The 26,852-nt window shown below is 40.5% G+C and overlaps 2 protein-coding genes across 2 annotated transcripts; both read right to left on the reverse strand.

Moving 5' to 3' along the window:
- Window positions 1-3,021: 3,021 nt before the first annotated feature.
- On the reverse strand, window positions 3,022-19,123 carry LOC107293760 (RING finger and SPRY domain-containing protein 1). The gene is made up of 11 exons (XM_015822936.1): window positions 19,096-19,123; window positions 17,079-17,191; window positions 16,014-16,140; window positions 15,137-15,195; window positions 13,414-13,480; window positions 12,201-12,332; window positions 9,981-10,096; window positions 8,957-9,100; window positions 7,694-7,805; window positions 5,957-6,059; window positions 3,022-3,118 (listed from the first exon to the last, which is right to left on the reverse strand). Exons 1-11 carry the CDS (start codon window positions 19,121-19,123, stop codon window positions 3,022-3,024), a joined length of 1,098 nt encoding a protein of 365 aa, XP_015678422.1.
- A 1,756-nt stretch (window positions 19,124-20,879) lies between these two features.
- On the reverse strand, window positions 20,880-21,249 carry LOC107293768 (RING finger and SPRY domain-containing protein 1-like). The gene has a single exon (XM_015822944.1). The coding sequence runs from the start codon at window positions 21,228-21,230 to the stop codon at window positions 20,880-20,882; it is 351 nt and encodes a 116-aa protein (XP_015678430.1). The 5' UTR covers window positions 21,231-21,249.
- Between the last annotated feature and the right edge of the window lie 5,603 nt (window positions 21,250-26,852).

A 26,852-nucleotide genomic window follows, 5' to 3' on the forward strand; every position in this document is an offset into this window, starting at 1 on the left:
CAAGAGGCCCTCTCCCCGCTTCTCCGCGCTGCTCCCCGGGATCAAAGCAGAAGCGAAGGCCGCGCCGCCACCGCCGCCATCGAGTCCGTTAAAAGGGCCGCTACTTTACCCCCTCTCGTCGTCCGGGCAACGGCCACTTCCGGTAGCGCGGGGTTCAGCCAGAGAACCAATCGGGAGGAAGGGAGGCGAGTGGGGCGGGGCTTCTCTGTTCTCCGAGGAAGGCCAATCAGATGCGGAAGGGGCGGGGCTTCTCGCTCTGAAAACACGTGGAGGTTGGAGGCGGCCAAACCGGACGTTTATATATAAATATATTTACATATATATATTTATATATTTATATATATATATTTACATATTTACATATATATATATTTACATATTTACATATATATATATATATTTATATATATATAAATAAATAAAAAAACTCCGGTGTCTGCGAGTCGTGAAAATGCTTAAAACAATTTCGTGCAAACCTACTTAGCAGATTGTTTAACTATCTACAGATTTATTTGGGGTCCGCTGTATGCTAATGAAATGCACCCGCATTTTGGGATAGACACCCTCCCTTTTATTACGGTCTGAATCCAATGGAAAGAAACGAATGATCACCTGGGCAGCTAGAAGGGACCCTGGAGGTCTTCTAGTCCAACCCCCTGCTCAAGCAGGGGACCCTACTACACCATTCCAGACAGGTGGCTGTCCGGTCTCTTCTTGAAAACCTCCAGTGTTGGAGCACTCACAACTTCTGGTAGCAAGCCGTTCCGCTGGTTAATTGTTCTCCCTGTTAGGAAGTTTCTCTTTAATCGGTTTCCATCGGTTGCTGCTTCTTGTCCTGGCTACTGGCAGCCCTCTGCTTCCTTTTTGCCTGCTTTCTACTGCGCGTGTTAGAATTTTTGAACCTTGCTTTAACGATTTGCTTAAAGAGCATATTTAGTATTTAAACTGCAGCGCTAAAAATTTATGCTTTGTGTTTTGAAATTTTGTATTTATCTTCCTTATTCATCGTTAAGCAGCTCTGAGTTCTGTAGGGTAGGAAAGAGTTGAAACCAAACCAGAATGAATCAGTCGTGTACTTTGAAGACAGGAGACGCTGCTTCACCCACGTAGCTATCGATCAGATCAAACTGTTGCTTATTACACGAAGGACGAATGTTGACTGACTGCAGAGTGCAGAACAAAGCAGGGGCACATATTCTGGGGTGGGCAATCTTTCTAACAGGAAGGAATTGTTGCGGGAACAATTTTAGTTTGTACATTAACCAGCTTCCACTGTTGATTAACAGCTGGAAATATTGTGCTGGTTTAGTGATCAAAATTCAGATGCTTGAAAACTGGTTTATGTTTATAATGGTTGCCGTGTCCCAGGGACAAGTGATCACCATTTCTGACATTCTCTTCTCTTTTCTCTTCTTCCATTCCATTCCATTCCTTTCTATTCTATTCCATTCCATTTTCTATTCCATTCCATTCTTGAGATGTTTGTACATGAGAATTTTTTTTAATAAGATGTTCCTGACATACTACTAATTTTAAACCTGGGAATCCATTTTGAGGCAGGGAGCCGCTAACCGCTCTGCACGTGTTAAACATTAACAGTTAAATCACTCCCCATCCACTTCTATATCTTTTTTTATGGGTCTGGGCCTCTTCGTGGTGCAATTACAAAAATGGGGGCAACTTTGATTCCAGTTAAGAGTTGCAATTTGCCTGACTCTGTAAAAATAAATGTGCTAGCATTAAATGTGGCAAAGCCATAAACTTAAAAGAGGATTACACAATTTCTTTTACTCAGTCTTTCCCGAGTACTTTTCCTAACATTTTATTCTGTTCTTGTCTCAAAAACTCATCTGAAACATTATAATAATATGCATTTTAAGAAAGGAATCAGTTAATTGTGAAGTCGAGATCCCCCCCCCCTTCTTAAGGTCCAGCGCAGCTTATTTCATTTCAGGATGAACATTTTGATATGGCTTTGCATTATCTTACAACTTCAGCTACTTCAGAAATCCACGAGGAACTAGGAACAAGATTGATGCAACTGTTTTACAGAAGTAATGGGAGCCAAACACCATAATATAAAAATTAGTCAGAATCATCCTAAATAGGAGTTAACCAAATCAGGCAATTTGCTATTCAAACATGTATTTCTTCAAAACAATATTAACACATTTGCTCCATATTCTTCCCAGATCTTAAGATCCATAGCTCAGTATTTTCAAAATGTACAGAACTTGCAAGAACATATTGGGGTTTGTTGTTGTTGTTTTTTTAAAAAAAAGCAATGATCAATGGTACCTTAAAATACCTAGAATATCAAACTATCTCCAGTCTGTGGCTGCATTTATAAGAATTCCTCCTGAAAATTAGTTTTTTCTTTTTTCACAAAATTGCAGGTACTGAAATTGAAGGAATTAGAAATATTACGAATGAAAATAACCAATTTCCCTCAAAAATCAGTTTCTTCATGTAGATTTCAAGTCTCTTTTAACATTTCCATGCTAAACAGTCCAAAATATAGAGAGAGGGGTTGTACTCTGACCAGCAGGAAACTACAGTGACAAAGTAATAATAATAAAAAAAATGCATAATGGCTGCCAAAACAAAGGCTTTGGGAAACAGCTACATCCCCGTTTTAGGAGATTATGCATTTAATGTTTCCAGTGCAAAGTCTTCAGTGTGTTAAGTGGAAGGAGTTGAGAAGGAGAGGCAAAAATTAACCAGAGGAAGGAATGAAGGCGGCTTCCCTAGCAGTCTTGAATGAGGATAAATTAAACGGTTAAGTCAGCTTTCACCACCAACTTTCACGACTGCTAAACAAAAGCATCTCGCGATGACGAGACAGGGCCACAATCCAACAGGCTTCCATCTCTGGTCCTTAGGGGGATGATGAGGCTGGGCTTCAGCCGGGGGTGGGTGGGAAAGGGGGGAGGCGAGATGGAGTTCGTTTTGAGCTGCCTTTCTTCTGACGCTGGATGGAATGGTCCGGAGGCAAATCCCCAAGAGACTTTTCTCCCCGTGTCATGAAATGTGAGCGATCTGTCGGACGCGGGTCTGAATTTCTTGCCGACACAAAGGGCAGGTTTCCAGTTGCAAGGCACATTCCATGCACAGATCGCTAAAAGAGGCAAGAACGCAAGAGGTTACTAAGGCGAGCAACCTTAAGGGTTAAAACGGGGCAAAATACATTGAGGGTTATTGTGGGTCTGGCTTGGGCACCTCCACCTTGCAGGAAATATTTGGAAGGAACTAAGGAACTACGGCGCATTCTAGGGCAGGGACTTATCATGTGGAAGTGGGAATGCACAGATCAGGGATTCTTAACGTTGGCAACGTTAAGATAGATGGGACTTCAACTCCCCAAATTCTCTAGACAGCACAACAGCTGTCTGGGGACTTCTGGGAGTTGAAGTCCATCTATCTTAAACGTTGCCAACGTTGAGAAACACTGGCACAGATTTTAAGCAAGCAACATTTACTTCCTCTTAGCAGATCTAATCCGGGGATAATTGGGAATGGGGAAACGAACAGCTGGAGGCTCCCTCTTGATGACTCCATTGCTGAGGGATCCATTTTATTCTCCCTCCATTTTGGTTTTTTCGGATATCTACATTATGGTTTTTATATTTGAATTTGCTAGAGGGAGGGGTTATAATCCTTGGTTTAACTCTGGTGCCTTTGGTGAGATGGGTGGCTACATAAATCAATCAATAAATGGGATAGAGCCCTGAGGAAGAGAAGGAATCAGGTCTTCTCAGGCTGTGGGTGGGGTGAGTCACCCACATGACGTCTCTCTCCAAAAATGAGAACAGCTCCCAACAGGTTAGTCAACAGCTGGCAAGACCTTAACAGGAAAGCAGCACACAAAAACCACCTTCCTCTCTTGCACGGTAAAGCTGCGTGTCAGCAAGATGGTGATCGGAGTGGTGTGAGGCAAGACCCGTCACTGAGGCACAGGCAGGGTTTGCAACACAACGTCCTGTCTACCACAGTGTTGATTTGGACACAATGCTGAAAATTGCTTGGGTGGGGGTGCAGGTAGTCCTTGACTTAACACCCGTTCATTTATGACCATTCAAAATTACAACAGCATTGGAAAAAAAGTGACTTAGGACCAATTTTCACTCTTGCGACCGTTGCAGCATCTCCTCGGTCACGTGATCAAAATCCAGCCGCTTGGCAACTGGCAGGTATTCATGACGGTTGCAGTGTCCCGGGATCAGGTGAGACTACCTTTTGCAACCTTCTCACAAGCAAAGTCAACGGGGGAAGCCAAATTCACTTAACAACTGCACAGTTCTTTTAACTGTTAAGCCGTTTCGGTTAACAACTATAATAATAATAATAATAATAATAATAATAATAATAATAATAATAATAGTAAAGTTGGAAGGGACCTTGAAGGTCATCTAGTCCAACCCCCTGCTCAGGCAGGAAACCCTATACCATTTCGGACAAATGGCTGTCCAGTTTCTTCTTAAAAACTTCCAGTGTTGGAGCATTCACCACTTCTGGAGGCAGGTTGTTCCACNAAAAAAAATATCAGTCCAACAATACAAGCTACCTGTTGCAGTTAGTTCTTCATAGTGAAATACCCATGATTTTTAAAGCCAGACAATGGCTGTTGTGTCTTTTGTGGCTCTCCAAAGCCTGGACTACAACCTTTATCACACCCAACACTTCTTTTAAGAGAAAGAATGCCATCAGGGGAGTGGCATTCACAGCTGGGGGTGTGGTGTTTATTTTTGAAGGCACAGGTGACTTCTGTGGCTGGGACTAATTTTTATCAGCATGGGTTGAATGACATGCTCTACATCAATGTTTCTCAACCCAGGCGACTGAAAGATGGGTGGACTTCAAGTCCCAGAATTCCCCAGCCACAAAAAGGGTGACCCAATTTACAACCATCACAAGTTCATGGTCGTGATGGGCAGGCCCCATTAGAGTTGTAAGTTGAGGACAGCACATAGGTGGTCCTCAAATTATGATTGTAATGGAGCCTGCCCATCACGGTCATAACGTGTGATGGTGGTAAATCAGGTCACCCATGTGACTGACCCAATTTTATTATCTTTTTTTTTTTTTGCAACAGTTGTTAACGTGTCACTTTGAGCTGTTGTCTCTCCTTTTCTTAGCTGCGGGGACTGGAAATTCAAAATTGCTATATCCCATTAAGGAAGAAGCCTCGAGACAGGCTTTGGGAAAACTCAGTAGGCACAGAAAAACAGTCACAGAAAACACAAAACAAGGATCTCCCCAGAAAATAGGCTGGTGGAGGAAGGGAAGGAAGAATATGAGAACTGGGTCAGCTGCACATGAAAATAAAAGAACTATTTCAAAAGGCCAAAGCAAAGCCATGCTACCGTAGTGTTCACATCCAAGAATTTTAAAAAAACATGATTTATTACACAAGTCCCCGTGATTTAATACTGTATTAAATCAAAATGAGAGGGTTTACCCATCATGCTTAGTTAAAACACAAGCCAATAAATCCTCATTGGGGATTAACATTTTGTATGAATTAGAGCAGTGGTTCTCAACCTTCCTAATGCCGTGACCCTTTAATACAGTTCCTCATGTTGTGGTGACCCCCAACCCCCCATCCAGCTTGTCCCGGCGCCCGTCCGAGCCGCCTGGGGGGGCAGCAGGAGGAAGAAGGGGAGGAGGAAGAGGAGGGAAAGGAGATACAAGAGCGGTGTCTCGGTTGCTAAGACCATCGGAAATATGTGTTTTCAGATGGTCTTAGGCGACCCCTGTGAAAGGGTCGTTCGACCCCCAAAGGGGTCCCGACCCACAGGTTGAGAACCACTGAATTAGAGCAATCTGTATATACAGCTGGGCTCCTTCGGTTACATCAGGTTTTGGTCCTCCTCAAGGTCAAGTCTTACTTTACGAAATATTTATTCCTAATTCTGCAAAGATGAAATGGACGTCACCCTCAGAAGGACGTACTTACACAGCTGATGAAAAGACTTGCTTCTCAGCAGGAAGCTGGTGCCCATTTAAATAAAAAACCATCTTCTTCTCTTGCAAGTCCAGTAAAAATCCTATAGTGTCACCTTGGTTAACATAAGAAAACAAGTTATGGCAACACAGATACCACCAAGACGCCATCGCTGCGCCTTGCAAAAGAGGAATAGGCAGCCTCAGGTCTTATCTGACAATTACTTGAAAGAGCCCCAAATCCATTTCAGTTCGGTTACATTTGTGTTCCCCATAACACCCAGTCATGCTGTGTAAGGGGTTTGAAACGATCTGTGGACTCATGTTTCCACCTTCCCCACTTTTGTGTGTTTCTATCCCTATGTATAAAAATCTTTTAATAAATATTCAGATATGTGGAGGAGATATACGACTGTTCTCTATAAATTACATGTTTGCAAATTAAGAGCCAGCCTTGCAAACAGGGACAGTATCTTAGAATAAATGCTGTCCTTCTCCTTTTAGCAGTTATAACCATGTTTATTCCATCTAACCACAACCAAGAAAGCTACCAACACCAGGAGTTATCTTAATCAGGATTTGTAAGCCTGGTTCAAATCCTGGTTAAGATAAAAGTTAAATCGGCACCAGAACTGACATCAGTTACTCTAGAAATAGGGGAATGCAGGGAGATAACAATAAGAGGCGGAAAGAATGAACCTATTTCTGAAGTTGGCTTCTGACATGCCAACCATGATTTACTAGTTGAATTACTAGCAGCATTGTCATCCAAAGCATTTCACCATATTAAAAAAAGGATTTAGAAAGCTACACAGAATTTAACTGCAGGTACATGTTTTCTTTGGAAAAACTATTTACAATCTGTAATATGGAGGGATGCTGCAAATTTCCATCCAAGATGAATTAATACATTTATGTCTTAATGTGTTTGATATATTAAGAGAAGTATGGCTCCCATCAATCTGATGTTCATGAGATGCAGCAGTGCCATAAATGGCTGACAAATTCAGGCTTGCTGCAAAGTCCACTGCCATCTTCACAACACGCAGTCTATTGGTTTTATTCTGCCTACCAAACATTAGCCTACTCATTAGCTACAGTATTTGCAATTTACCCTGTTTCCATGGAGGAAGGCCTCCTGAACTCACAAGATCACCGCGGAAGTGCTGAACTAACAATAAGCACAGGAAACAGGTGTACAGATATTCCCATAAAAAAGATTTACTGGGGGAGGGAGACTCCTGCAGCTGCAGGTATCTTGCTCCATTGTTCAAAAATCTATTTCATGACATTTTTTCCCCCCATTTTTAAGTCTCTGTGTTAGAATCCCAGACAGAAAGGGTCCACTGAGCCCAACTCCTTTGCTCAACGCAGCAATCCGAATTAAAGTATCCCTGAAAAATGGCTGCCCACCTTCTGCTTGAACACTTAGAGCAGGGGGTGTCAAACTGCCGGCCCATGGGCCGGATGCGTCACGCTAAAACCGCGCCCACCCCATTGCCGGCAATGGAAAAAAAGTTGCAATACATTGCAACACGTCACGTGGCGTTGCGAGTTTGACACCCCTGACTTAGAGCAAAAGGAAGCCACTTATTTGCAATTGGTTCCATCCACTGGTAAGATTTCCCTAGCATTGAAAATTAGAGGATTGTCTGTGCTCCACATTCTAGGCTACCAGAAAACAAGGGCCAACTGCAGGGTGACACAACATCAGCAATGAGGGGGAAAAAAGGTGGGACAATAATAATACCTTCCTTCCAGCATGGGTGGGAATGTGGTTTACTTCGGGCATTATACCAGATCAGCTGCCGGCAGCCGTCGTAAGCGCAGGAGTATTCATCGTCCCCAATACCATAACCTTCCTTCAGGAAATAGAGAATAGAGTATTTCGTTCTCTGAATTTGACCCAGAGCCACTTAAAGAGTTTTTCTAACCTTTTTTTAATTTAAAAACAGTGTTTAAGTTAATTGCACCTCTTAAGAATTTAAAGGACGCGTCACGCTCCGCCTACACAATTATTTGACTAACAATCAGGAGAATCTCAACATTCACAGCTCCTGGAGGCAGGTTGTTCCACGGATTAATTGTTCTAACTGTCAGCTTGTGTTCTGATCTAACCAATTACTGGAAGATAAGCAGAGCAAGAGAACTGTCTGTGTCTCGGTCAGACCTGCTGCAAAGTAAAGCTTAAGCTGAAAGAAACGGGAAAACTCAAGCTTGCCAAAGGAGCCTGGAAGATGAGCAGAGATCCGAACTGCTCTCCCCCAAATTCCTGTCCAGAGCCCTCCCCCCCCTTATGAATGGCCATCAGCTGGCCTGAAGAGCAATACCAGCAGGGCGAATGACTCACCATGGCCCTGCAAGAGATGACCAGAAGTCAAAGATTACTTGGCTTCTACAAATACTTTGTACAGCAAAATCCAGGAAAATATTCTAGGGAAGGTAGTTCAGCAGACATGCCACAAAGACTACGATCCAGGTAAGTTGCTTTCAAGCCAGACTTTCGGAGGTGGGATGAAGATGTGAGAGGATAGGGCAGTGATGGCAAACCTTTTAGAGACCGAGTGGCCAAATTGCAACCCAAAACCCACTTATGCATCGTCGGGTGCCGGGTGGGTGTGGCCCATTGGCTGGGTGTGGCCAATTGAGTGGGTGTGGCCCATTGGCTGGGTGTGGCTGTGGTGGTAACGACAGACTGGGTGGGACTAAAAAGTTCAATCAATCAATTCCAACTTTGCAAGATCTTTTTTTTTCCCGCGAGAAGTTGAAATTGACTGATTTGATTGAACTTTTTTTTTTTTTGCACACGGCGGCGGAGGCCTAAATCAAAAAGGTTTTATAAAACCCAGCTGAAGGCCTAGGACTGGGGCGACGGCGCGCGTGCCCACAGAGAGGGCTCTGAGTGCCGCCTCTGGCACCCATGCCATAGGTTTGCCACCACTGGGATAGGGAGACCTGTCCGGTGCCTGTTCAGTTTGGCAGGCAGATTCCCGCTGAAGAAAGTAGCACTTACGTGATTGAGAAACTTGCTGTCTTTAGTAGCCCATCCTATCTGCATCACTCCGGAGGTAATGACCGTGACTTCATAGTACCAAGCTCCGGAATCTACACAGAAGGTGCATCGGACACTTTCAAAAGACGAAGCGTCGCATCGGGCCTAGCAAACAAAAACGTGGAAGGAAAAAAAAAGTAAAGTCCATGTTCAAACTGGGCACAACTGGGAGCGCCCAAGGGCACCTTAAAGCGCTCAGCTTCCCAACGTGTTAATCCCCTATTTGTTGGGAACCGTCAGTCTCATCAACCTCAACCAGCACAGTCAACAGGCTGGCTAGGAATCCAGGGTGCTGCAATATTATTCATCTTGAGGCTTGGAGCTGGAGAGGACAGCACTGATGTGTGGCAGATCACTTAACATCTGATTCAGAAAGGATGGAAGATGTGCAAAGAATATCCAGGAGACATGTCCCACTCAGTCCTCTAGCAAAGAAAGACCCTGGCCCATTGTTTTACCAAGAGTAAACTTTACTAAAGCTTAGGTGGTTACAGAAGTAGTGAAGCTGGATCTGGCTTTTTCGTGCGCAAAATGATACGACTAGCTTTCCCTTTTCCCCAGCCATCCCCCCGGTTATCAATTAATTCTGGTCCCAATTACGGTAATAAGCCGAGGCCTTCCTGCATGTATATACCTCCATGCACTTATTAATAAAGAGGGCCCATCTCCCTTTCTCAAGCTAAGATCCATGTGGTGAGACAATCGAGAAAGGTGTATTTGTTTTGTGTCTCCAAAGAGCTACAGATCTTACCCAGCATGCCTTTATAGTTTGCACTTTCCTCCATGAATTACACAGAAATCTTTTTTTTTTTAAAATCCTGTCTGATTTGAGTTAAAAGCAAAATAATTAAAATATACGCTATGAAAACAATATGTCTTTTAGTTCATGGAAACTCCCTCCCTCTAGTCTAGACTTATTCAGGGAAGTGGAGAAGGCACAACAATATTTCCTAATCAATACACAAAAACACACACACAAGGCTACCTCCAACCCATGCGGTGAGATCTTCAGATATTCACTGACATCATTGCTATTCAGCATAGCCCTCACATTGGCCAGGTCGACTTTCTCGTAGGTAAACTGTCTGCCTTCTTTCAAAACTGCAGGAAACAAGAGAAAAGATTATAAAGGCTGTCCCAGCAATGTAGAAATGGTAGCCTAGAAAGCTGAATTTAGCTGCTCAAATCCGGCCTTTTAAGAATGAATCAAGTCCTTTCTGAATAAGCAACTATCCCTTTAAACGACAGGCATTCAAAGCCCGAATTCTTTAGAGTTTGGGCTTAACAGGAATGAGCCCACATGCGAAATGCTTCCTGCTTGTCTTCTGCCAGCAAAAGCAATTAAGCACAACTGCTCCATCTGTGGTTTGTTTAGCATTATGTGCAAATGGGAATCCTTAACTGATTTTTCTTCTAACAAGTTGGAGTCGTTAGCTTGCCTTCCAATTTTAGCATGTCAAAAGAAGACCAAACCAGGGACTATGATTTCTACATGTCAATTCTAGGCGTTGAAGTCTACAAGTTTTAAACTTGCCAAGTTTGGGGGCCCTCTGCTCCATAACAAAACAATGTATTATTTCTATTTGTCTAATTTCCCAATTTATGGTATATCGTGCCCTAATGATCACCGTTAGTAATAATATGTCTGCTCTGTAACCAAAAGAATATTATGTTTTAAGCACAGGTGCTAAAAACAATACGGATTTAGAAGAATTAAAATTCACAACAATAGTGCGTCAGTGAAATATTTGGATGAGCTGCAAGACCTGGAGAAATGCAGCTGGAGAGAATTAATTTAATTAAAGGAAATATGAAATGGCCTGGCTCAATCTCCATGGAGGACCAAGTGCCACTCAAGGACAGCAGAGCCCGGAAGGCTGAGGAAGGAGGTGGACAGGCCTGTAGCTAAACCATGCAAGGCTTGAAAAAGGTTAAAGCCAGCCCTTGAGAACTCGGCTTTAACCTGGTTGTCAATGCAGCTTTTTCAGGACAGGACCTCATATGCTCCATGACTCAACTTCCACCAGCAACTGAGCTACTGCTGTTGATCCAAGTGACTCTTATCTTTATGGGCAGATTAAAGGGCACCTTCTTTTCAGATGTCCAAAAAAAATAAATAAATTCCAGACTTCAGAAGGGGGCAATGAAAGAAGTCAAGGATAAAAGAAACCTATAATCACAGGCTGGCTTCCTAAGTATGCCAGAACAAGACGGTTCTGTAAATGTTCCCTAACCACTCCTAGTAACATCTCCTACTTCTCCTGGACGAATAGGTTTGCATAAGGAGGCATTCATAACAACTTGAGGAATAGGCCAGCTTGCTGCTAATTTCCTAAAGGGAAGGCTTTAGCAAAGCAAATCTTAAAAACAAAAGTATTCAACAAATACGTTTCTATCCGTATGTTTCCTTACTTTTTGTCTTCGTTCAGATCACAACCCTAACCCCCTGCTCCTAGTCCAACACCTCCACTTATTATACTACCCTGCCTCTCATACTGTGCGTTGTTCTCACCTGGTACCCACCCTCTTTCTTGCTTAAGTGTAAAACATAGAAGGTGGCACCTTAAATATTCACCAAGTTATTATGAATTTATTTTATTTGAAGCACAGCTCAGATGCACCAAGAGTTTTCAAGATTGATAAATCAGTGACTGAGTATTTTAGGCTATCCCATCCAGTAGTAGCTGTCCCAAGCTGGCCCTTCAGATTGCCATTCTTGTATGATCAAGGCACTTTCAAACAGAAATTCCAGAACTACAGTTCATCAAAAGATTTAATACTAATGGCTTAACAGAGACATAGCTGTATTAAGTATAAACAGGAATATCTGTGTTATACCCCTTTGTAAAAAAAAATTTTTTAGCTTCAAATGTTTATATTTTACTACTTTGTTGTATACCACCCAGAGATGGCTGGTTGGAAAATATGAAAAATAAATAAAAATAAAATAAAATAAATAACTGTATTAACTGCTGCTTCCCTCAGTTTTCCTCCTGCTGCGTCTTACACATGTAAGGACACGCACGCCGCTTATATACCACTCAGGAATTGCACCGCAAACATTTGATGAAACGAATATGCCAGTTTATTTTATAAACATATTAGTTTTAAGGGTTGTTACTTTTGCTGCAAACATTAGACACTTCTAATAACCATGCTGTTTTCAAACATTATCACTTCACAGTAGGAAAATATTATTACTTACATAGATTGTCTAAACTCCACTGAGCACAGAATCCAACTTGGCGTTTTAAGTAGTCTGGATTATTGGTCCATTTCTCTAACAAAACAAGCTGATCACTGATGCAGGTATCAGAAACTGTCATTTTATTCTCACCTAGAGTTGGAATACGTTCACAATTATGAAAAAAAAAAATGGTGATCATTAAAGAGCCAGCATTTCCACGAGGAAAAAGGGCTTTTGTGCTTTTTTCTCCCCCCCCCCCCCCGTATTCCCCGTTCTCATACTATATAAATTATACCATAATCCATTAAAGCTTCAGCAGCTAGTAGCTGCTGGCAGACAGACAGGCCCAGAGGCCAAGAAAACAACTCCAGCTGGAGTCACCATCAAGAGCCAAGTTCAGCTCAGTGGCCTCTTGATTTTGCTATCCATTTTCTTCTTTAGGACGTGCATATTTTGAACGCAGACAATGCAGGTCAAGCTAGAGGCACATCAGTTCTGCCCCATTTCTTGACAACGAATTAGTCCCTTGCAGGTTTGAAACTTGGGAAAGGAGTCCTCAACAACACCCTCAAGGTGTTCAGAGGAATGACAGAATTTGTCATCCTCCACCCCTGAAGGCCACATCGAGGGATGGCTGAGGATTCAACGCTCATGTTGTCCTTCGACAAGTCTTCCTGCTTTCTCCACTGCCCCATCTCCAGTGGTGTGAAAAGGAGCAGCAACCAGGAGATCTTGGCACCCACACAAATTGCTACTTGCTGGTATTTGCTTAAAACACTGATGATGCCTGTTGAGACCTGGTCCTTTCCCAAGACCTTTGGGTCAGGGTGAGCAGAGCAGATTTCAGAAACTGTTTGCCATTGCCTCCTTCCTACGGCAAGAGAGACTGGCTGGCTCAAGGTCACTCAGATGGCTTCATGTGTAATGCAAGTCTAGAACTCGTAGCTTCCCATTTTGTAACCCAATGCTTCAATTACTGCACTAAACTGGCTCTCTGGGTGAGCTATAATGTAGTGTATTTTAGTCCTGCTTGCATGTTATTATTATTTTAATTGGTTTTTAATGGTACATGTTGTTATCTTTGGGGTTATTTGTATGCTAGCCAAAGTCACGCTGTTTGATTTGGCAGCCATATAAATGCTCAAAATACTGTAACTAAAATATCCCACATAATAGCCTATCCTAGGATCCGCTTTGTTTTTAACTCTGCATTTCCAATGAGCACGCTTACTTGTTTGCGCAAACTTCTCCAGGGCGATTAGTGCAAAAAGCATGACTGTCGGGTGGGACTGGAACTCCTAAGATAAAGAAGGTAAATTATTACATTCAATATTCCCCAAAGTTGTCTTCAACAATCAAGCGCTGGTTGATTTTTTCCAACATAGGAAAAAAAAAGCTTGTGGGGGGTGTGTGTGAGAAAAATTACTCTTTAAACACAATAAAAATAGCCTGAAGACAAAGGCTTGCGCTTCAGCGATCCAGGCATCAATACAAACTGTTTTCCTACACAAAAGGAAATACGATAACTATTCTGGTTTAGCAAGTGAAAAAGCCAGAAGTTCTAGCTACAGGACAACCCACTCCCTTCCCCACTCAAAAAAGGGAAGACTGAAATGGCAAAGAAGAGAGCTACTACTAAAGCCGCTTCCTCATCCGAACCATAAGTTGTGCAGAGGTAAGTTACACCAGCGGTCCCCAACCTTTTTGGCTTGCAGGGCGGGGTGGGGGGGAGGGAGAGGAAATGGTTCCAAGTGCTCACAATTCATGCAAATGGAGCGTGCGTGCACACACACACACTTGCCCACTGCTCATGTGACCCGGTACTGACAGGACCGTGGCCGGCAGTGGGACACGGCCTAAGGGTTGGGGACCTCTGAGTTACACCATCGCATTTGCAGTCTTCGGCACCTCTTCCAGAATGTCAGTACCGCCTCAAGCCTCCTTCAGCCCAATTCAGATATATTTATCTCTTTGAGGGAAGGATTAAATATTAAATGGGGCCATTAAGGTTTTGATTCCAGGCCCACCTACCCTGATATCTTTAGCCATCTCTCTGCAGCCTCCAGGCAAGGCTGAAGGAGGGGCCTTTTTCATTTTAACAGTCCCTTCTGAAGCTTTAGTGTGACTAATGATGAGATTCCCCATGTAAATTATACTGCCGAAGTGAAGAAAAGTAGGCATGGATTTTAAGTAAAATAACAGTGACTTCAATGCTAATGCTAAAAGTAAAAAAGACAGAATCCTTATATTACAATGCTATACACAACCCTGTTTAGTTGATCTATGATTAAAGAAAAGAATGCAGTAGATGCACAAGTATTTTTAGTGGCACTTAAGTAATAATTTTATAGGTACTTTCCCTTAAGTTTCCAAAGACATGTTGCCTGACTACTTTAAAAGATAAAAGGTTGTTAAATTTACATGCTGGAGGTATTTCTGTATTGCTCTTACAGCTGAAGCTAGCATGATTCTCAGATTTTATTTACAATTACATATACAAATTCACCAAAAGCAAAAATAGGATGGTGGATCAAGTGAGCATGACGTCTGTGTTTTGCCCAAGAAAATATGTTAGTAGTTATGTGACTGTTTCGCTAAATGATAACATTCGAACTGCCCTATATAGCTGGACTGCTGGTCCATCTAGCTAGCAAAAATATTATTAACTGCATCAAGAGCGGGTTTTGAAAAGTTTGGCAGTAACCATGGAGAGACTGGCTTGGAGGGAGTCGGTACCCAAAGCAGACATGCTACTCCTGAACTACGGGTCTTATCTTCTTCTTTACAAAAGCCTGTCAACCTTCACTATGACACTGAAAAATAACTGCAACGGCTAGACACTATGCCGTGGCTTCTTTTTTTTTAGTGACACAAGACTACATGAGATCAGGGCATAGAAATCCCTTCCATGCTGACACACAATACTTAGAATACTGATTTATTTTGGTACTCACCAAGCTCTGCAACAAGTACTCCAAGATTCCTTGGCTGAGTAAACCTACACTTGCCGGGCCTGTAAAAACACTAAAAATGAAACACGTGCATCGAAGGTGCTGTTTTACATTGTTCAAAGAAGTCTCTTCAGAAACGTTTAGGATCCTGAAACTGCCTTTCCAGCTCTCTCGTTTTACGGAAGGGAGGAGCCTCCAGCAAAGAAGGTGTAGCTGTGACCATGTTTTTTTTAACTATATGTTTTCTCTCTCTGGTTACCACAGAAGAATACAGAGCAACACACAAAGTGATTTACATAATCTGACACCTCCAGTCTTGTCTGTCCATCTAAAACAGTTGGCTAAATTCAATAGTGACATTCTGTTTCTCGCCTTCCTCCCAACGAATCAAGTTCCAGACTTCCCCTCAGTAGATATTGCCATATAAGAGGGATTCAAAGGAAGAATAGTAGATAGAGGACATATATGTAAACACCTCACTCCTACCACCCATAAACCACTGTACTCAGTGGTGGGATTCAGCTGGTTCACACCACTTTGGCAGAACCAGTAGCTAATTTTTGGTTGCCCAGGCCCAGAATGGACTTCTGGCAGTGGCATCCACACAGAGAATCGGTTGTTCCCATATTTGAATCCCACCACTGGCTGTACTGCATTCTGGCAAACAGCAACAGAAATTACAAATTAATTGAAAGAGATTAAAATACTGTCATGTCATCTGAAGGAAGCTCTATGAGCAGACGTCTAATTATAGACAATATATTTATTACAGATTAGGTGAAGCTGTAAAACCTAGAAACAACAGCGGTGTGTGGAGGAATCCTAAGGAACTGAACTATAACCTCCCCAAAGAGACAGAAAGACATCCCAGATTCGTTACCTGCGAGCTTTTCTGCCAAACAGCCCAGGACTGCAGTGGTGTTCCGATGCTTGGCAGGATGACAGGCATCCTGGAGAGCCACTGCTCCGTTTAAATTTAATATTTCCGTCAATTTCTGCAATGCATCCTACACAGGAAAAGGAGCAGGCTGTTGAAATGTCAGACCACCGAAAGGAACATTCAATTCCATTCGTATCTCAGCATTTGTCTAAGATAAATTATCTAATTGCCTGATAAGCAGTTAGCAAATGTAACCATTTTGAAACTGCTTCAAACTTCTATTGTTTTTGTTTTTATATGTATCACAAACACAGTTTGTGAAATTACATGTTCAAATACTGAATTCTATCTAAGATTTAGTTAATTTTTTTAAATGGTATCCTATTTATTCAGAGCAGATAACTTTTTAGACCATTTTATAATAGAATTATCAGCTTTTCAAAGTTAGAGAGAAAAAAACAGAAAATTAAAAGCAAAAGTTCTTCGATTCCTATTATTGGACTGCGAATACTTTTGATATTTTAATATTATGAGAAAAAACTTATCTATAAGGTCTATAGCAATAGGATACAAAAACAACTAAAATGAACAAGGAACAAATTATAGGGTTTTTTTATATGAACAACTAGTGATGATAGATGAATTAAAATGAATAATATAATATAGAACTTAGAAAATTAGTTATATAAACAATATCCGTATATTTAGCATTACTCTGAGGACACATTACACTGTGATCTACTATGAAAGGTACATATTGTATTAATATTAAATTGGTTTTGCTAGAACATATGGTTTGAATCACTGATTTTTTTTATTTTCTTCTGAATTTTTATCCAAGTTATATTTTTGATATAAAACTGACAAACATCTCCCATTCAACCACCCTGAGATATTTTATTCATTTGAGACCTGCTTTTTTTAAAAAAAAGCACACTTCTAAAGGAGATTAAAATCAAAGAGATTAAAAAGCAGACTTCTAAAGTGGTTGCTTTAGAACTGCTGCTGCTACACGCTATAAATGTAATCAGTTATTTATTTGACCAATCTATATATTTAACTTACTTTGGTTGGTAATGGGCACTCATCCAAGAGTAAAGTTATAACAGCTGGTCCCAAGGGGTCTTCTAATGGAATAACTCTTATTAAGGACTGGACAACTTCCAGCCATCCTTCATCTGTCAGCCACCAAAGAATAAAAAGCAAATATCTTAACTTAAAGAAATAAAGAGACATGCCACTAATCAAAAGCAGGATTTCATCAGCATTTGAATAATTCAATGGGATAAATAGTCTCAGACATATGTTAAAAATAAACGATCGGTTGTTGATCCACAGCGGAATGGCAGGACAAAATTAGTGCCTCTTGGAGACAAGACAGATACTCGTCATACCAGAACAGAATGCCAGGGCAAATTTCCCCTTGTACAAAATACAGCTACACAACATTGTGGAACCCAAGATGTTTTTGGCAAATGGTGCTGGAGACAGAACTTGACAGCTTCCACAAGTGACACACACAATCAGTTGTGGAGCACAATATTCTCCACTGAAGACAATGCATTTTACTGCATGCAAAACTTATGAGTGAGTTTCTACAATTCCTGTAGGGTCAGATTCTGCTCTCTTTACTGTGTGTGGGATGGGAAAGTATATCTCCATTTTCTGCTGAAGCCATCTTGTTTGTTAGATTCACAGGTAGTCCTCAACTTACGGCCACAATTGAGCCCCAACGTTCTGCTGTTAAGTGAGCTATTTGTTAAGTGAGTTTTGTCCTATTTTACAACTTTTCTAGCCACAGTTGTTAAGTGAATCACTGCGGTTGACGAGTTAGTAACTCGGTTGTTAAGTGAATCTGGCTTCCCCATTGACTTTGCTTGTCAAAAGGTTGCACTAGGTGACCACATGATCTTGGGACACAGGAATGGTCTTACGTATGAAACCGCTGCCAAGCATCCGAATTTTGATCACATGGTCATGGGGATGCTACAAAGGTTGTAACTGTGAAAAATGGTCATAAGCCATTGTAACTTTGAACAGTCACTAAATGAACTGTTATAAGTCGAGGACTCCCTTTATATCCAGGAGCTCAAGGAGACTTTTATTGTGCTCTCTCTCCTCTTGCTTTTGACCCACAACCATAATTCTATATGGTAAATTGGGCTGAGAGAGTGAATTATCCAAAGAAAGCTGAGGGAATTGGAACCTACACAAGAGACGAAATTCAAGCACATTGACTCCTCGATCTCATTTTGAAAGCCCCAAATTCTGTCTGAGGTTTTAACGGGAGTCAAAGATAAAAAAAAATACATTGCTTCACCCTAAGTTGGAGGTAGAAATGATGGGGGGGGGGAGGGTGCACGCTATAGTCATACCCAGTTAGACTATGTTGCTCAGCAAATCGGAGGCAGCCAGTCATGTTTCCCACAACATATACAGAACACTGAGTCATGATGAATTGCTAGTCATAAAAGGGAACTTTGCATTCTCATATGCTGTAAGAATTGCTATAACCACTTTAGTCAGGGATAGTGTTTTAATCTGGTCCCGTCTCCTAGTTCCTTGCTAGGAGAAAACGGGAAGAAAATAATGATAGAGATTTTGCAAAGCACAGCGCAGATCAAAACATAGTGAAGATTACCCTGATTTAAAACTGCTTTTTTGTTTTCAACACAATAAGGAAAATCTAGAGGTATCAGTACACACTGGAGGCCTTCCCTGCTCCCGCAAACCTTCTTGGTTTTTAATTACAACGATCTTTTCCATTTCGATGTAAAGTATGTAGCTGCTCCTTTGGTGATTCCAAGACCATTGACTCGGTCATGGTAGAAACAAAATAAGTCACCTGGCAGGCTGATTTTTCCAACAGCACAATTCATAAATTTATCCAGATTAAACAGGTACACTTATCAAAGAAATAGTTACTTTATTTTACCAAGCATGCTGTCAGGCAGAGGTATCATTGAAATAATTGCTCAGCCTCACTTAATAAACACACACTGCAGCTCTGTACTTTTTCCCAGAGTGAAAAGTTTATTTCAGCAAAGGACAGCTGAAGTGCCACCCAATGGAAAGGAAATACCTGTTTCTGCCATTTCATGCAAGGTCATCATCGAATAAGGAGGTTCCTGATCACTAAAAGGAAAAAAAAAAGGAAAAACCTTGTTAATTATTACCAAGCTGGTACGTTTCTACCTGTCCACATTGAATAAAAAAAGTCCTCAACATAGGACCACAATTCAGCCCCAAATTTCCATTGCTAAGCATGAAATTTGCCCCATTTTACAACCATTCTTACCACAATTGTTAAGAGAGTCACTGCAGTTTGTTTAAAATGGCCTCTTTCATTCTCCCAGCATCTCAGACAATCTGCATAGCACTCCTTCTACCTTCGCCATAACAAGTAAACGATGAGTTGGATGGGCACTGATTAGTAAACCAGTGAGCTTCAACAGCAGGGGGTAGACTTGAAGCTGGATCTGGTCCAACATCTTAACAACTACTCATCTAGTATTTTTCCTACAGCGACCAATCAAATGCCAACAACAATTCATGGAAACAACAGCCATATTTTGCTCCTTTTTCTAAATGCCTAGTATTTTGGGTGTATGATTCTAATCTTAGTGATAGCATGTATCATGATAAGAGACACTCAGAAACCAATCCTCCATGAATTTATCTAGTCTTCTTTTAAAACCCCAAATTGCTTTGTACTCTTCCTTTTCTATCACTTCTTCTTTTTGTAACCTATCTTATTACATCATCTAGAAGCTGGTGCAATAGAGGTGTAGTAGAGGGGCACAGCTTGCTGGCTCTGCACCTCTGTGGTTAAAAAAATAAAGTTTTCTTCGTTAAGCTTGACTTTTGGTGACTGGATACATACAAAGCTATACCTTTTTTGGCAATAAAAGGCAATGATCTCAAATTCCAGAGACAGGAGTCGGATAAAGGTTTCTCCCAAAAACTGTCTTCTAAGCAGACATTTTCCAATTACTTTCATCTAGTGATTCACTATCTACATCCTGAAAATGTGGCTTATGCAATGATCCCAAGAGTATTTACAAGTATTAGTAACACACATTCTTTCCTCTGTCAAGAATGTTTGCGCTTTCAAAAACTGTGGAACCAGCTTTAGCCTCTTTCACTACAATGTATACTTGTGATTAATGCCTGCTAACAACTTTTATATTTTATTTATTCTTAATTTGATTGTGTCACCGTTGACAGATGAAAGGGTATAAAGTAGAACTAGGGTTATTAAAGCAGAACTAGATACTATTAAAACTAAGGCTGAACCAAAAGAAACATAAATAGCTTCACTATACCACTGAACTGCAGTTCCCACACTCTCCAAGCAGCATGACCAAAAATGGCTGATTTAGTATCTAATTCAGTGGTTCCCAACCTTTTCCATACTAGAACGCTTCTGATATATTCTCGCACCCCTTACAAAAATTTGAAATAACGGCAATGAATTATGCAGATACACTATAATTTTGAAAACCCAAGTTTTTGCACCCTCTGGAATATCGTCTTGCACCCCCAGGGGGTACGAGCAGCCTTGGTTGGGAGCCCCTGGTCTAATTCATTCAATCTTTCTTGAAAAGTTAGCAGAAATTACGAATCTGCCACCAGAGTCAGGGTTCAGTTAAGAGTCACTCTCTCCAAAACTACCTCCTCAATAGGTACTTTCCAATGTTATCATCGAATGATTCAGCATCCTGAAAATGTGTCTTAAGGAAGCCACAAACACACCCATTTTTATCCCCATTAAGTCTAGAGCTTAAGCCCTCTGAAGGCTCCAGATAGCAATTGAAGAATCTGTCGCACTCAGGTTCACGCACTGCCTCACTGCTCTCCAGACACTTACTTGTCTACTAAGGTCCGAATTACTGCCAGTGTGTCAAGGACTAACACATCGACATTATGTTTTTTCCTTCTGGGTTCATGTGGCCCCCGCCCCCGCCGGGGGGGCCGTACTGGGTCTCTCTGATGGCTCCTCGTTTCAGGTACAGGCATTCTGCTGTTCTCTGCCTGGTGATTCCTGGATTCTGCATTCTCTTCTGCCCCACTGTCTTCTCGACAAACACAGGAATTGCCCATGCTGCTAACTCCCAAGGTTTGTAGCAAACACAGAATATGCTGTTCAAAGGTCAGCTGTAAACCTTGGAAAAGGTTTCTGCTTGCATAGAGCACAACCAAAGCAACAACAATCATCTAGACAGTTTTAAAATCAATGTTTTGGGGATGCTGAATTGTAGCCTTTGCATCATACAAGTTTGTAAAAACTGGAACGGGCAGGAAATGGTTGGTTTACTTTCTGACATCATCACTGGTGATACTCATTGGTTGTCTGGAACAGGCCTGCAAAGGAAGAAAGAAAGAAAAAGCACACCCAAATCAATCTGGATTTAAATTATAATGAAGCAAACCCCCCCACGCCTCTATATTCAAACCATAGATTTTTGAGAGTGGCATGTCATTGTGCCTTAAACTCACCAGTTACCTTTAGCAGAAAATGGAAAATTTGGAATCTGTCCCACCTGCAAACCTTGCCTGCTTATCCCAAAATTTGCTAAAGTCACCAACATTCCATTTCTTATTATCTATTCTAGGTTCAGACACTTTGTTATTCAGGGCTACATCAAGGACAATGAGCTACAGTATGCCACAATTTATTTTTTGCTCTGTAGCATCTCTCCCCGTAATAGAAAACTTTGTGTTCTTTGCAAGAAGTAAATTTTCAGTCTTTGTCTTGTTTGCTGCCCATCAAGAATAGATTGCTTGGTTCCAAGAAAAGACAGAGGGAGCAGCAGGCAGTTCAACAGATAACAGGAAGAGCAACTGAGGCCACATGGCCTGGAGTTTCTTTACCCATGATGATTTGGGGGGGGGCTGTGCATACTTCTTAAAAACGATGCAAAAGAAGCACCCACAGTCTTCTATTTATCTATATCTGGGAAAAGTAGTCTGGAAGGCAATGATCTTAGAAAATCCTTCAGTCAACTCTCAAGACATATTTTTTTAGACTTCTAGAGAGGAACATATCCGTCAATCACCCCAAGTCTTCCCAATATAAGACAACCTGTTAGACGGACTGGACTTTCTACCAAATGAGACAATGCAAATGTAACAACAGGTAGCAGAACAAAACTTTTATGTCAAACAATTCACTTGTAAATCACAAGTAGCAAAGTCATAATTTTAAACAGATTTAAGTAGAATTCTAGGAATCTTCCAAGACAATGAGGTCTCTATGCTAACAAAAGATAACTTTTTTCTCTTCTGTTTGCCAAGGTACTCTTTCTTGAAACTGCGGTTTTATAAAAACTGCACAAACAACACAAAATCTTGTGATGGTTAAAATGCCACTCGATTTATACAATTTATATGGCCACTTGGTTCAAATTTATGTCTTTGGGTGACTATGAGCAATTAAAGACTATGCAAAAGCATATAGAACAATATACAAACTGCATAAATACAGCGGCTGAAGTAAGAAGTGTCCCATGACCAAATGAACACAACCATTATCATGCTACAGTTTTTATATCTATACTCTTTTCACTATTGCCTTTCTTCTACAAATTCTTCCTCAATATCTGCTTTCATCTCTCTTACGACAGTGTATTAAACAGACTTAAGCAGCTGCATACTGTATATTTATTTAAAGGTTAAGCCAAACCAGTATTAGCATCCAGTCTGCTGCCAGAAGCTGATGGACCACAGTATTTTCTTTCCCAGTTCTTCTATTACCATTCGAAGGTTGGGACAAGACTTAGCAAGATGCATCTTAGGTAAACTTCCTATCCTGGAAATACACTTCTAGTAGTCAGAGCTTTTGATTTTTATGGTGTGCCAATGATGGTTGTTTTCTTGTAGACATTTCATTACCCAAACTAGGTAACATCATCAATTGCTAGTTTCAACCCTCAGCTACAAATACTTTCTTTATTGTACTGCAGATATTACCTAGTCTGGTAACAAATGGTCTGTAAGGAAACCACCAAGCTCAAAGAGCACCAAGGACTCCATGTTCATCAATAGTGGCTGGCAGCACTAAATACTTATGAAATGAGACTTGCAAATAACCACTAGATTTTAAACTACCAAGTTGCTTTCAGCGGTTCTATCTTACTTGCCAAATGTATTTTTAGCAACATTCGCCAACCAATTGCATCAGACATAAATTCTTGGAGCAAAAGTTCTATTTTTTGAGCGACACAGACACAAAATTGTCAGTATGTTTCAGGATCTTTTCATTTCTAGTACTTTTCTCTATCAGAATAAAAAATGCACACCATGCTTCCTATGAGCTAGCTTAATGAACATAAGCACGCAACTGCCATTATTTATGCAATGTTTGCTTATTTAATTTGTTGGACAATGTACTCACACAATACGTATTTCCTCTTACAAACTGCTTTAAATCGCAAAATGTATTTTCAAAGCTGATGAGGACTCTTGCATAAGAAATCCAAATGACTGAAAAGTGATAGAAATGGTACTAGTCCACTTGTTTCTATAACATGTAATAAAAGAACCACTATTTTAGAGATTCTAAGATTTTTACATCATAACCATATCAGTGTAGAAAAAAATCCTTGCTCTAAAATAATTATTCCAAGAAACCAAATTTGAATATTTCAGCCACCAAGCTCACTTCAATTTCTTTACTGATTGCCAATATATGAAAACTCATAGCTTTCAGATAGCAAACCCATAAACGCTATTTAGCAACTTTGTTGTGATCCCAGAAAGTAAAAAAACATTTTATTGTCTCTCTTGCAAAACATCCATATATGTGAGAACTTCCAATATGATGAATTACTGAAGACATGCCTTATCTCACCACATCAAGATTTCCCTTATATTCTAACATTAAATTTGTTTAATAAGTTCGTGTTCAGTAAATTTCTATTTTAAAAAACACATTTTCTTAGCATAAGTTTGTCCTGATTGTTTTTGTTAAATTCACTGGTTGTTACAAAACATTCCAGAATCTCTGTTTTAATCATAAACTTGTTTTAACTTCCAGAATACTACAGCCCAAAGTTTGGAGGACATTTGGCATTAACCTCAAAGCTGCTTTTCAGGTTGACAGGCCATTAATGGTGAACATTAATAAGTACGTATAAATAATTAAGTGTTCATATCTTACTGGCCATTAGGCCATCTACACTCAAAGCTTGACGTTTCTCAAAGTGCAAAATAAATATATCAACACACTCATTTCTACTAATGGCTTGGTCCTAATCCAACTTGAAATAGCGAGATATTCATGAACAGGCTACATCAAGCATTCTGATAGCAAGGTTTGTCAGAGAACATTGTACTGTACAGCAACCCAACACTTTCAAAGAACCATCAAAACAAAACACACAATTAATATATTCACATCCGCTCCAGTTTCCATCGTGATAAATAAAGGGCATAATAAGGAGCATATGGCATTTTCTGAAGATAAATTGGGGGAAAAGATTTTATGAGCTACAACTGTACTATTTTTAAGCATCTGCATGACTAGTTTTCAAGGCATATTTGAACCACAACTAAAGTCAGTTAAATGTATTCAACTGTTATGAAACATGCAATGTTTGCTTAACCATAGTTTATTGAACAGGCCACAATTGGCTGTGTTCACACCACATAGAAAGCCAAACAAACGGCTTACGGTTAGTCTCCTGTAATGCAACACCTGCAAACAGCTGGAAGGACCAGGAACCAGTCTTTTGAACAATAACGTATTCCACATCAGAATATGGATATGAATTTTATCCATAAAATTGCTCCAAACAAAAGCCTATATTCTTCCATAAAATGTTTTGTTTTTTTCCTCTTGAACCCGTTTTTTTAAGACACATTTTGCTCTGTTGAACAGTTTCATGCAACAGCCACAGAACTACGTGGCTCATAGTTAATCATACTATGCTGACTACGATAAAATGATGCATTCCCACCCTTTTTCTTCTAGTAATTAAAAACTACACAGCTCCACAGGCTATGAAATTGTATATACAAAGAGTCACTCTTCAAGGGACATGGACGATACATAAATGTAAAAAATAAAAAATATACACTATAATTTTTTTAAGCTTTTACATGCTAAACGAAGACCACTCAGTCATCCTGATCCTACTGAAAAAACCTGTAGGACTGTAACCATTTTATTTCTTTCAATTGCTACTGGAAAGTCCTAGCATTTTTTTCAGTACATGTCTAGAAAATATACTAAACAACAGGCGTTGACTTTAATCAGATATGTATTCATGGAACAGCAGCCATGCCTTACACAAAATTAAGTCAAAAATAAGAAAATATTAATTGGAGATCTTACTTATAAGAGTATTCATCTGAGTCCATGCCCTATAGATTTTCTCAACATCACATCCTTTTCTTTTCTATAACTTCAGCTCTGGATGAGAGCATCCATGCATTTTTCTTGGTAGCATTTGGAATGGATTGTCATGATGTTCTCATAAGATGTTTTTCAATTTACCAATTTAGCTAATAGCCTGGGAATTTTGAGATAGTTTTCTTCTAATCCCCCAAAAAGCAACTCAATTAATTTTTATCACAAAAGAGCAATCGAGGAGAATTCCGCAATTGTTTCCATGCTGTCACTGAGTAGTTATAAACTATTCTCCGTTCTCTGCCCAGTTTCTTATGACAAAATGTGTGGAAAGAATGGTTGGAATGCCATTAAAAAATTCTCAGACAGGTGAAATGTGTCTCAGCGTACTGAGCAGCAAACCTTACATCACATTCAACTGAAAATAAAGCCCAGAACACCCAACTTGAAGGGCAGAAGACAGTTTCAGGTCTCTTCAGGGCAAGACTACTTGTGACATTTCACTTTTCTCAAAGTAGCAAGCAGTACCATCTGTAAAATTGGAAAAAACAAAGATCCAGTTGGAAAATAGGGATCACTAAATTACTTCCGGTTCCCAATCACTCAACTTCATAGCCCAATCTCTCTATTCACCAACATGGAGGAAAATCAGCACTGATGGGGTATTTTTGTGTTTGAACCTACAACGTTCACCCTCATCTGTAAGGTAACCAGGAATCTACTGGATAGCTGTGTTTTATTATTCTTACTAGATATAGGGCTAGTGAGTTTGCTATTAGGACACAGAAAAGTAATAATCCACATGAGACTTACAGGAGGGATCTGCAGTTTCAAACTGAAATAGAGCTTTGCCCGGAGCTTTGTGTTTGGATCTCTTATGATCACCTTTTTCTCTGCCTTCCCAACCCTTTATTTTAGGACACAGTGCTAGCCAACCCTAAACCCAAAACTTTACTTCTAATAACTTAGTTTAAATCATACTACATCATAAAGGAAATCCTTTGGTTTGTGTTTAGCACAGTTCACAGGGAACTGGAGATTAACACATATGAAGCATAGTTGCAGGAATTGGGTATGTCTAGTTTAAGGAAAAGGACTAGGAGTGACATGACAGAATTCCAATATCTAAGGGGCTGGCACAAAGGAGAGGGGGTTAATCTATTTCTCCAAAGCATTTGAAGGCAGGACAAGAAGCAATGGATGGAAACATATCAAGGCGAGAGGCAACCTAAACTAAGGAGAAATTTCCTGACGGTGGGAACAATTAACCAGTGGAACGAGTTATGGGTGCTCCAACACTGGAGGTTTTTAAGAAAGGTCTGGACAACCATTGGTCTGAAATGGTATAGGGCTTCCTGCTTGAGCAGGGGGTTGGACTAGAAGACCTCCAAAATTCTTTCCAACTCTGTTATTCTGTTAAATATTGTGAGATCCTAGTCAACTCTGCCTTGTTAAATCCATAATGGCTAACTAAGCAAATAGGGTGA

The sequence above is a fragment of the Protobothrops mucrosquamatus genome, unplaced genomic scaffold, assembly GCF_001527695.2.
Source record: "Protobothrops mucrosquamatus isolate PMUCROS unplaced genomic scaffold, P.Mucros_1.0 scaffold1729, whole genome shotgun sequence".
Classification (NCBI taxonomy): Eukaryota; Metazoa; Chordata; class Lepidosauria; order Squamata; family Viperidae; genus Protobothrops; species Protobothrops mucrosquamatus.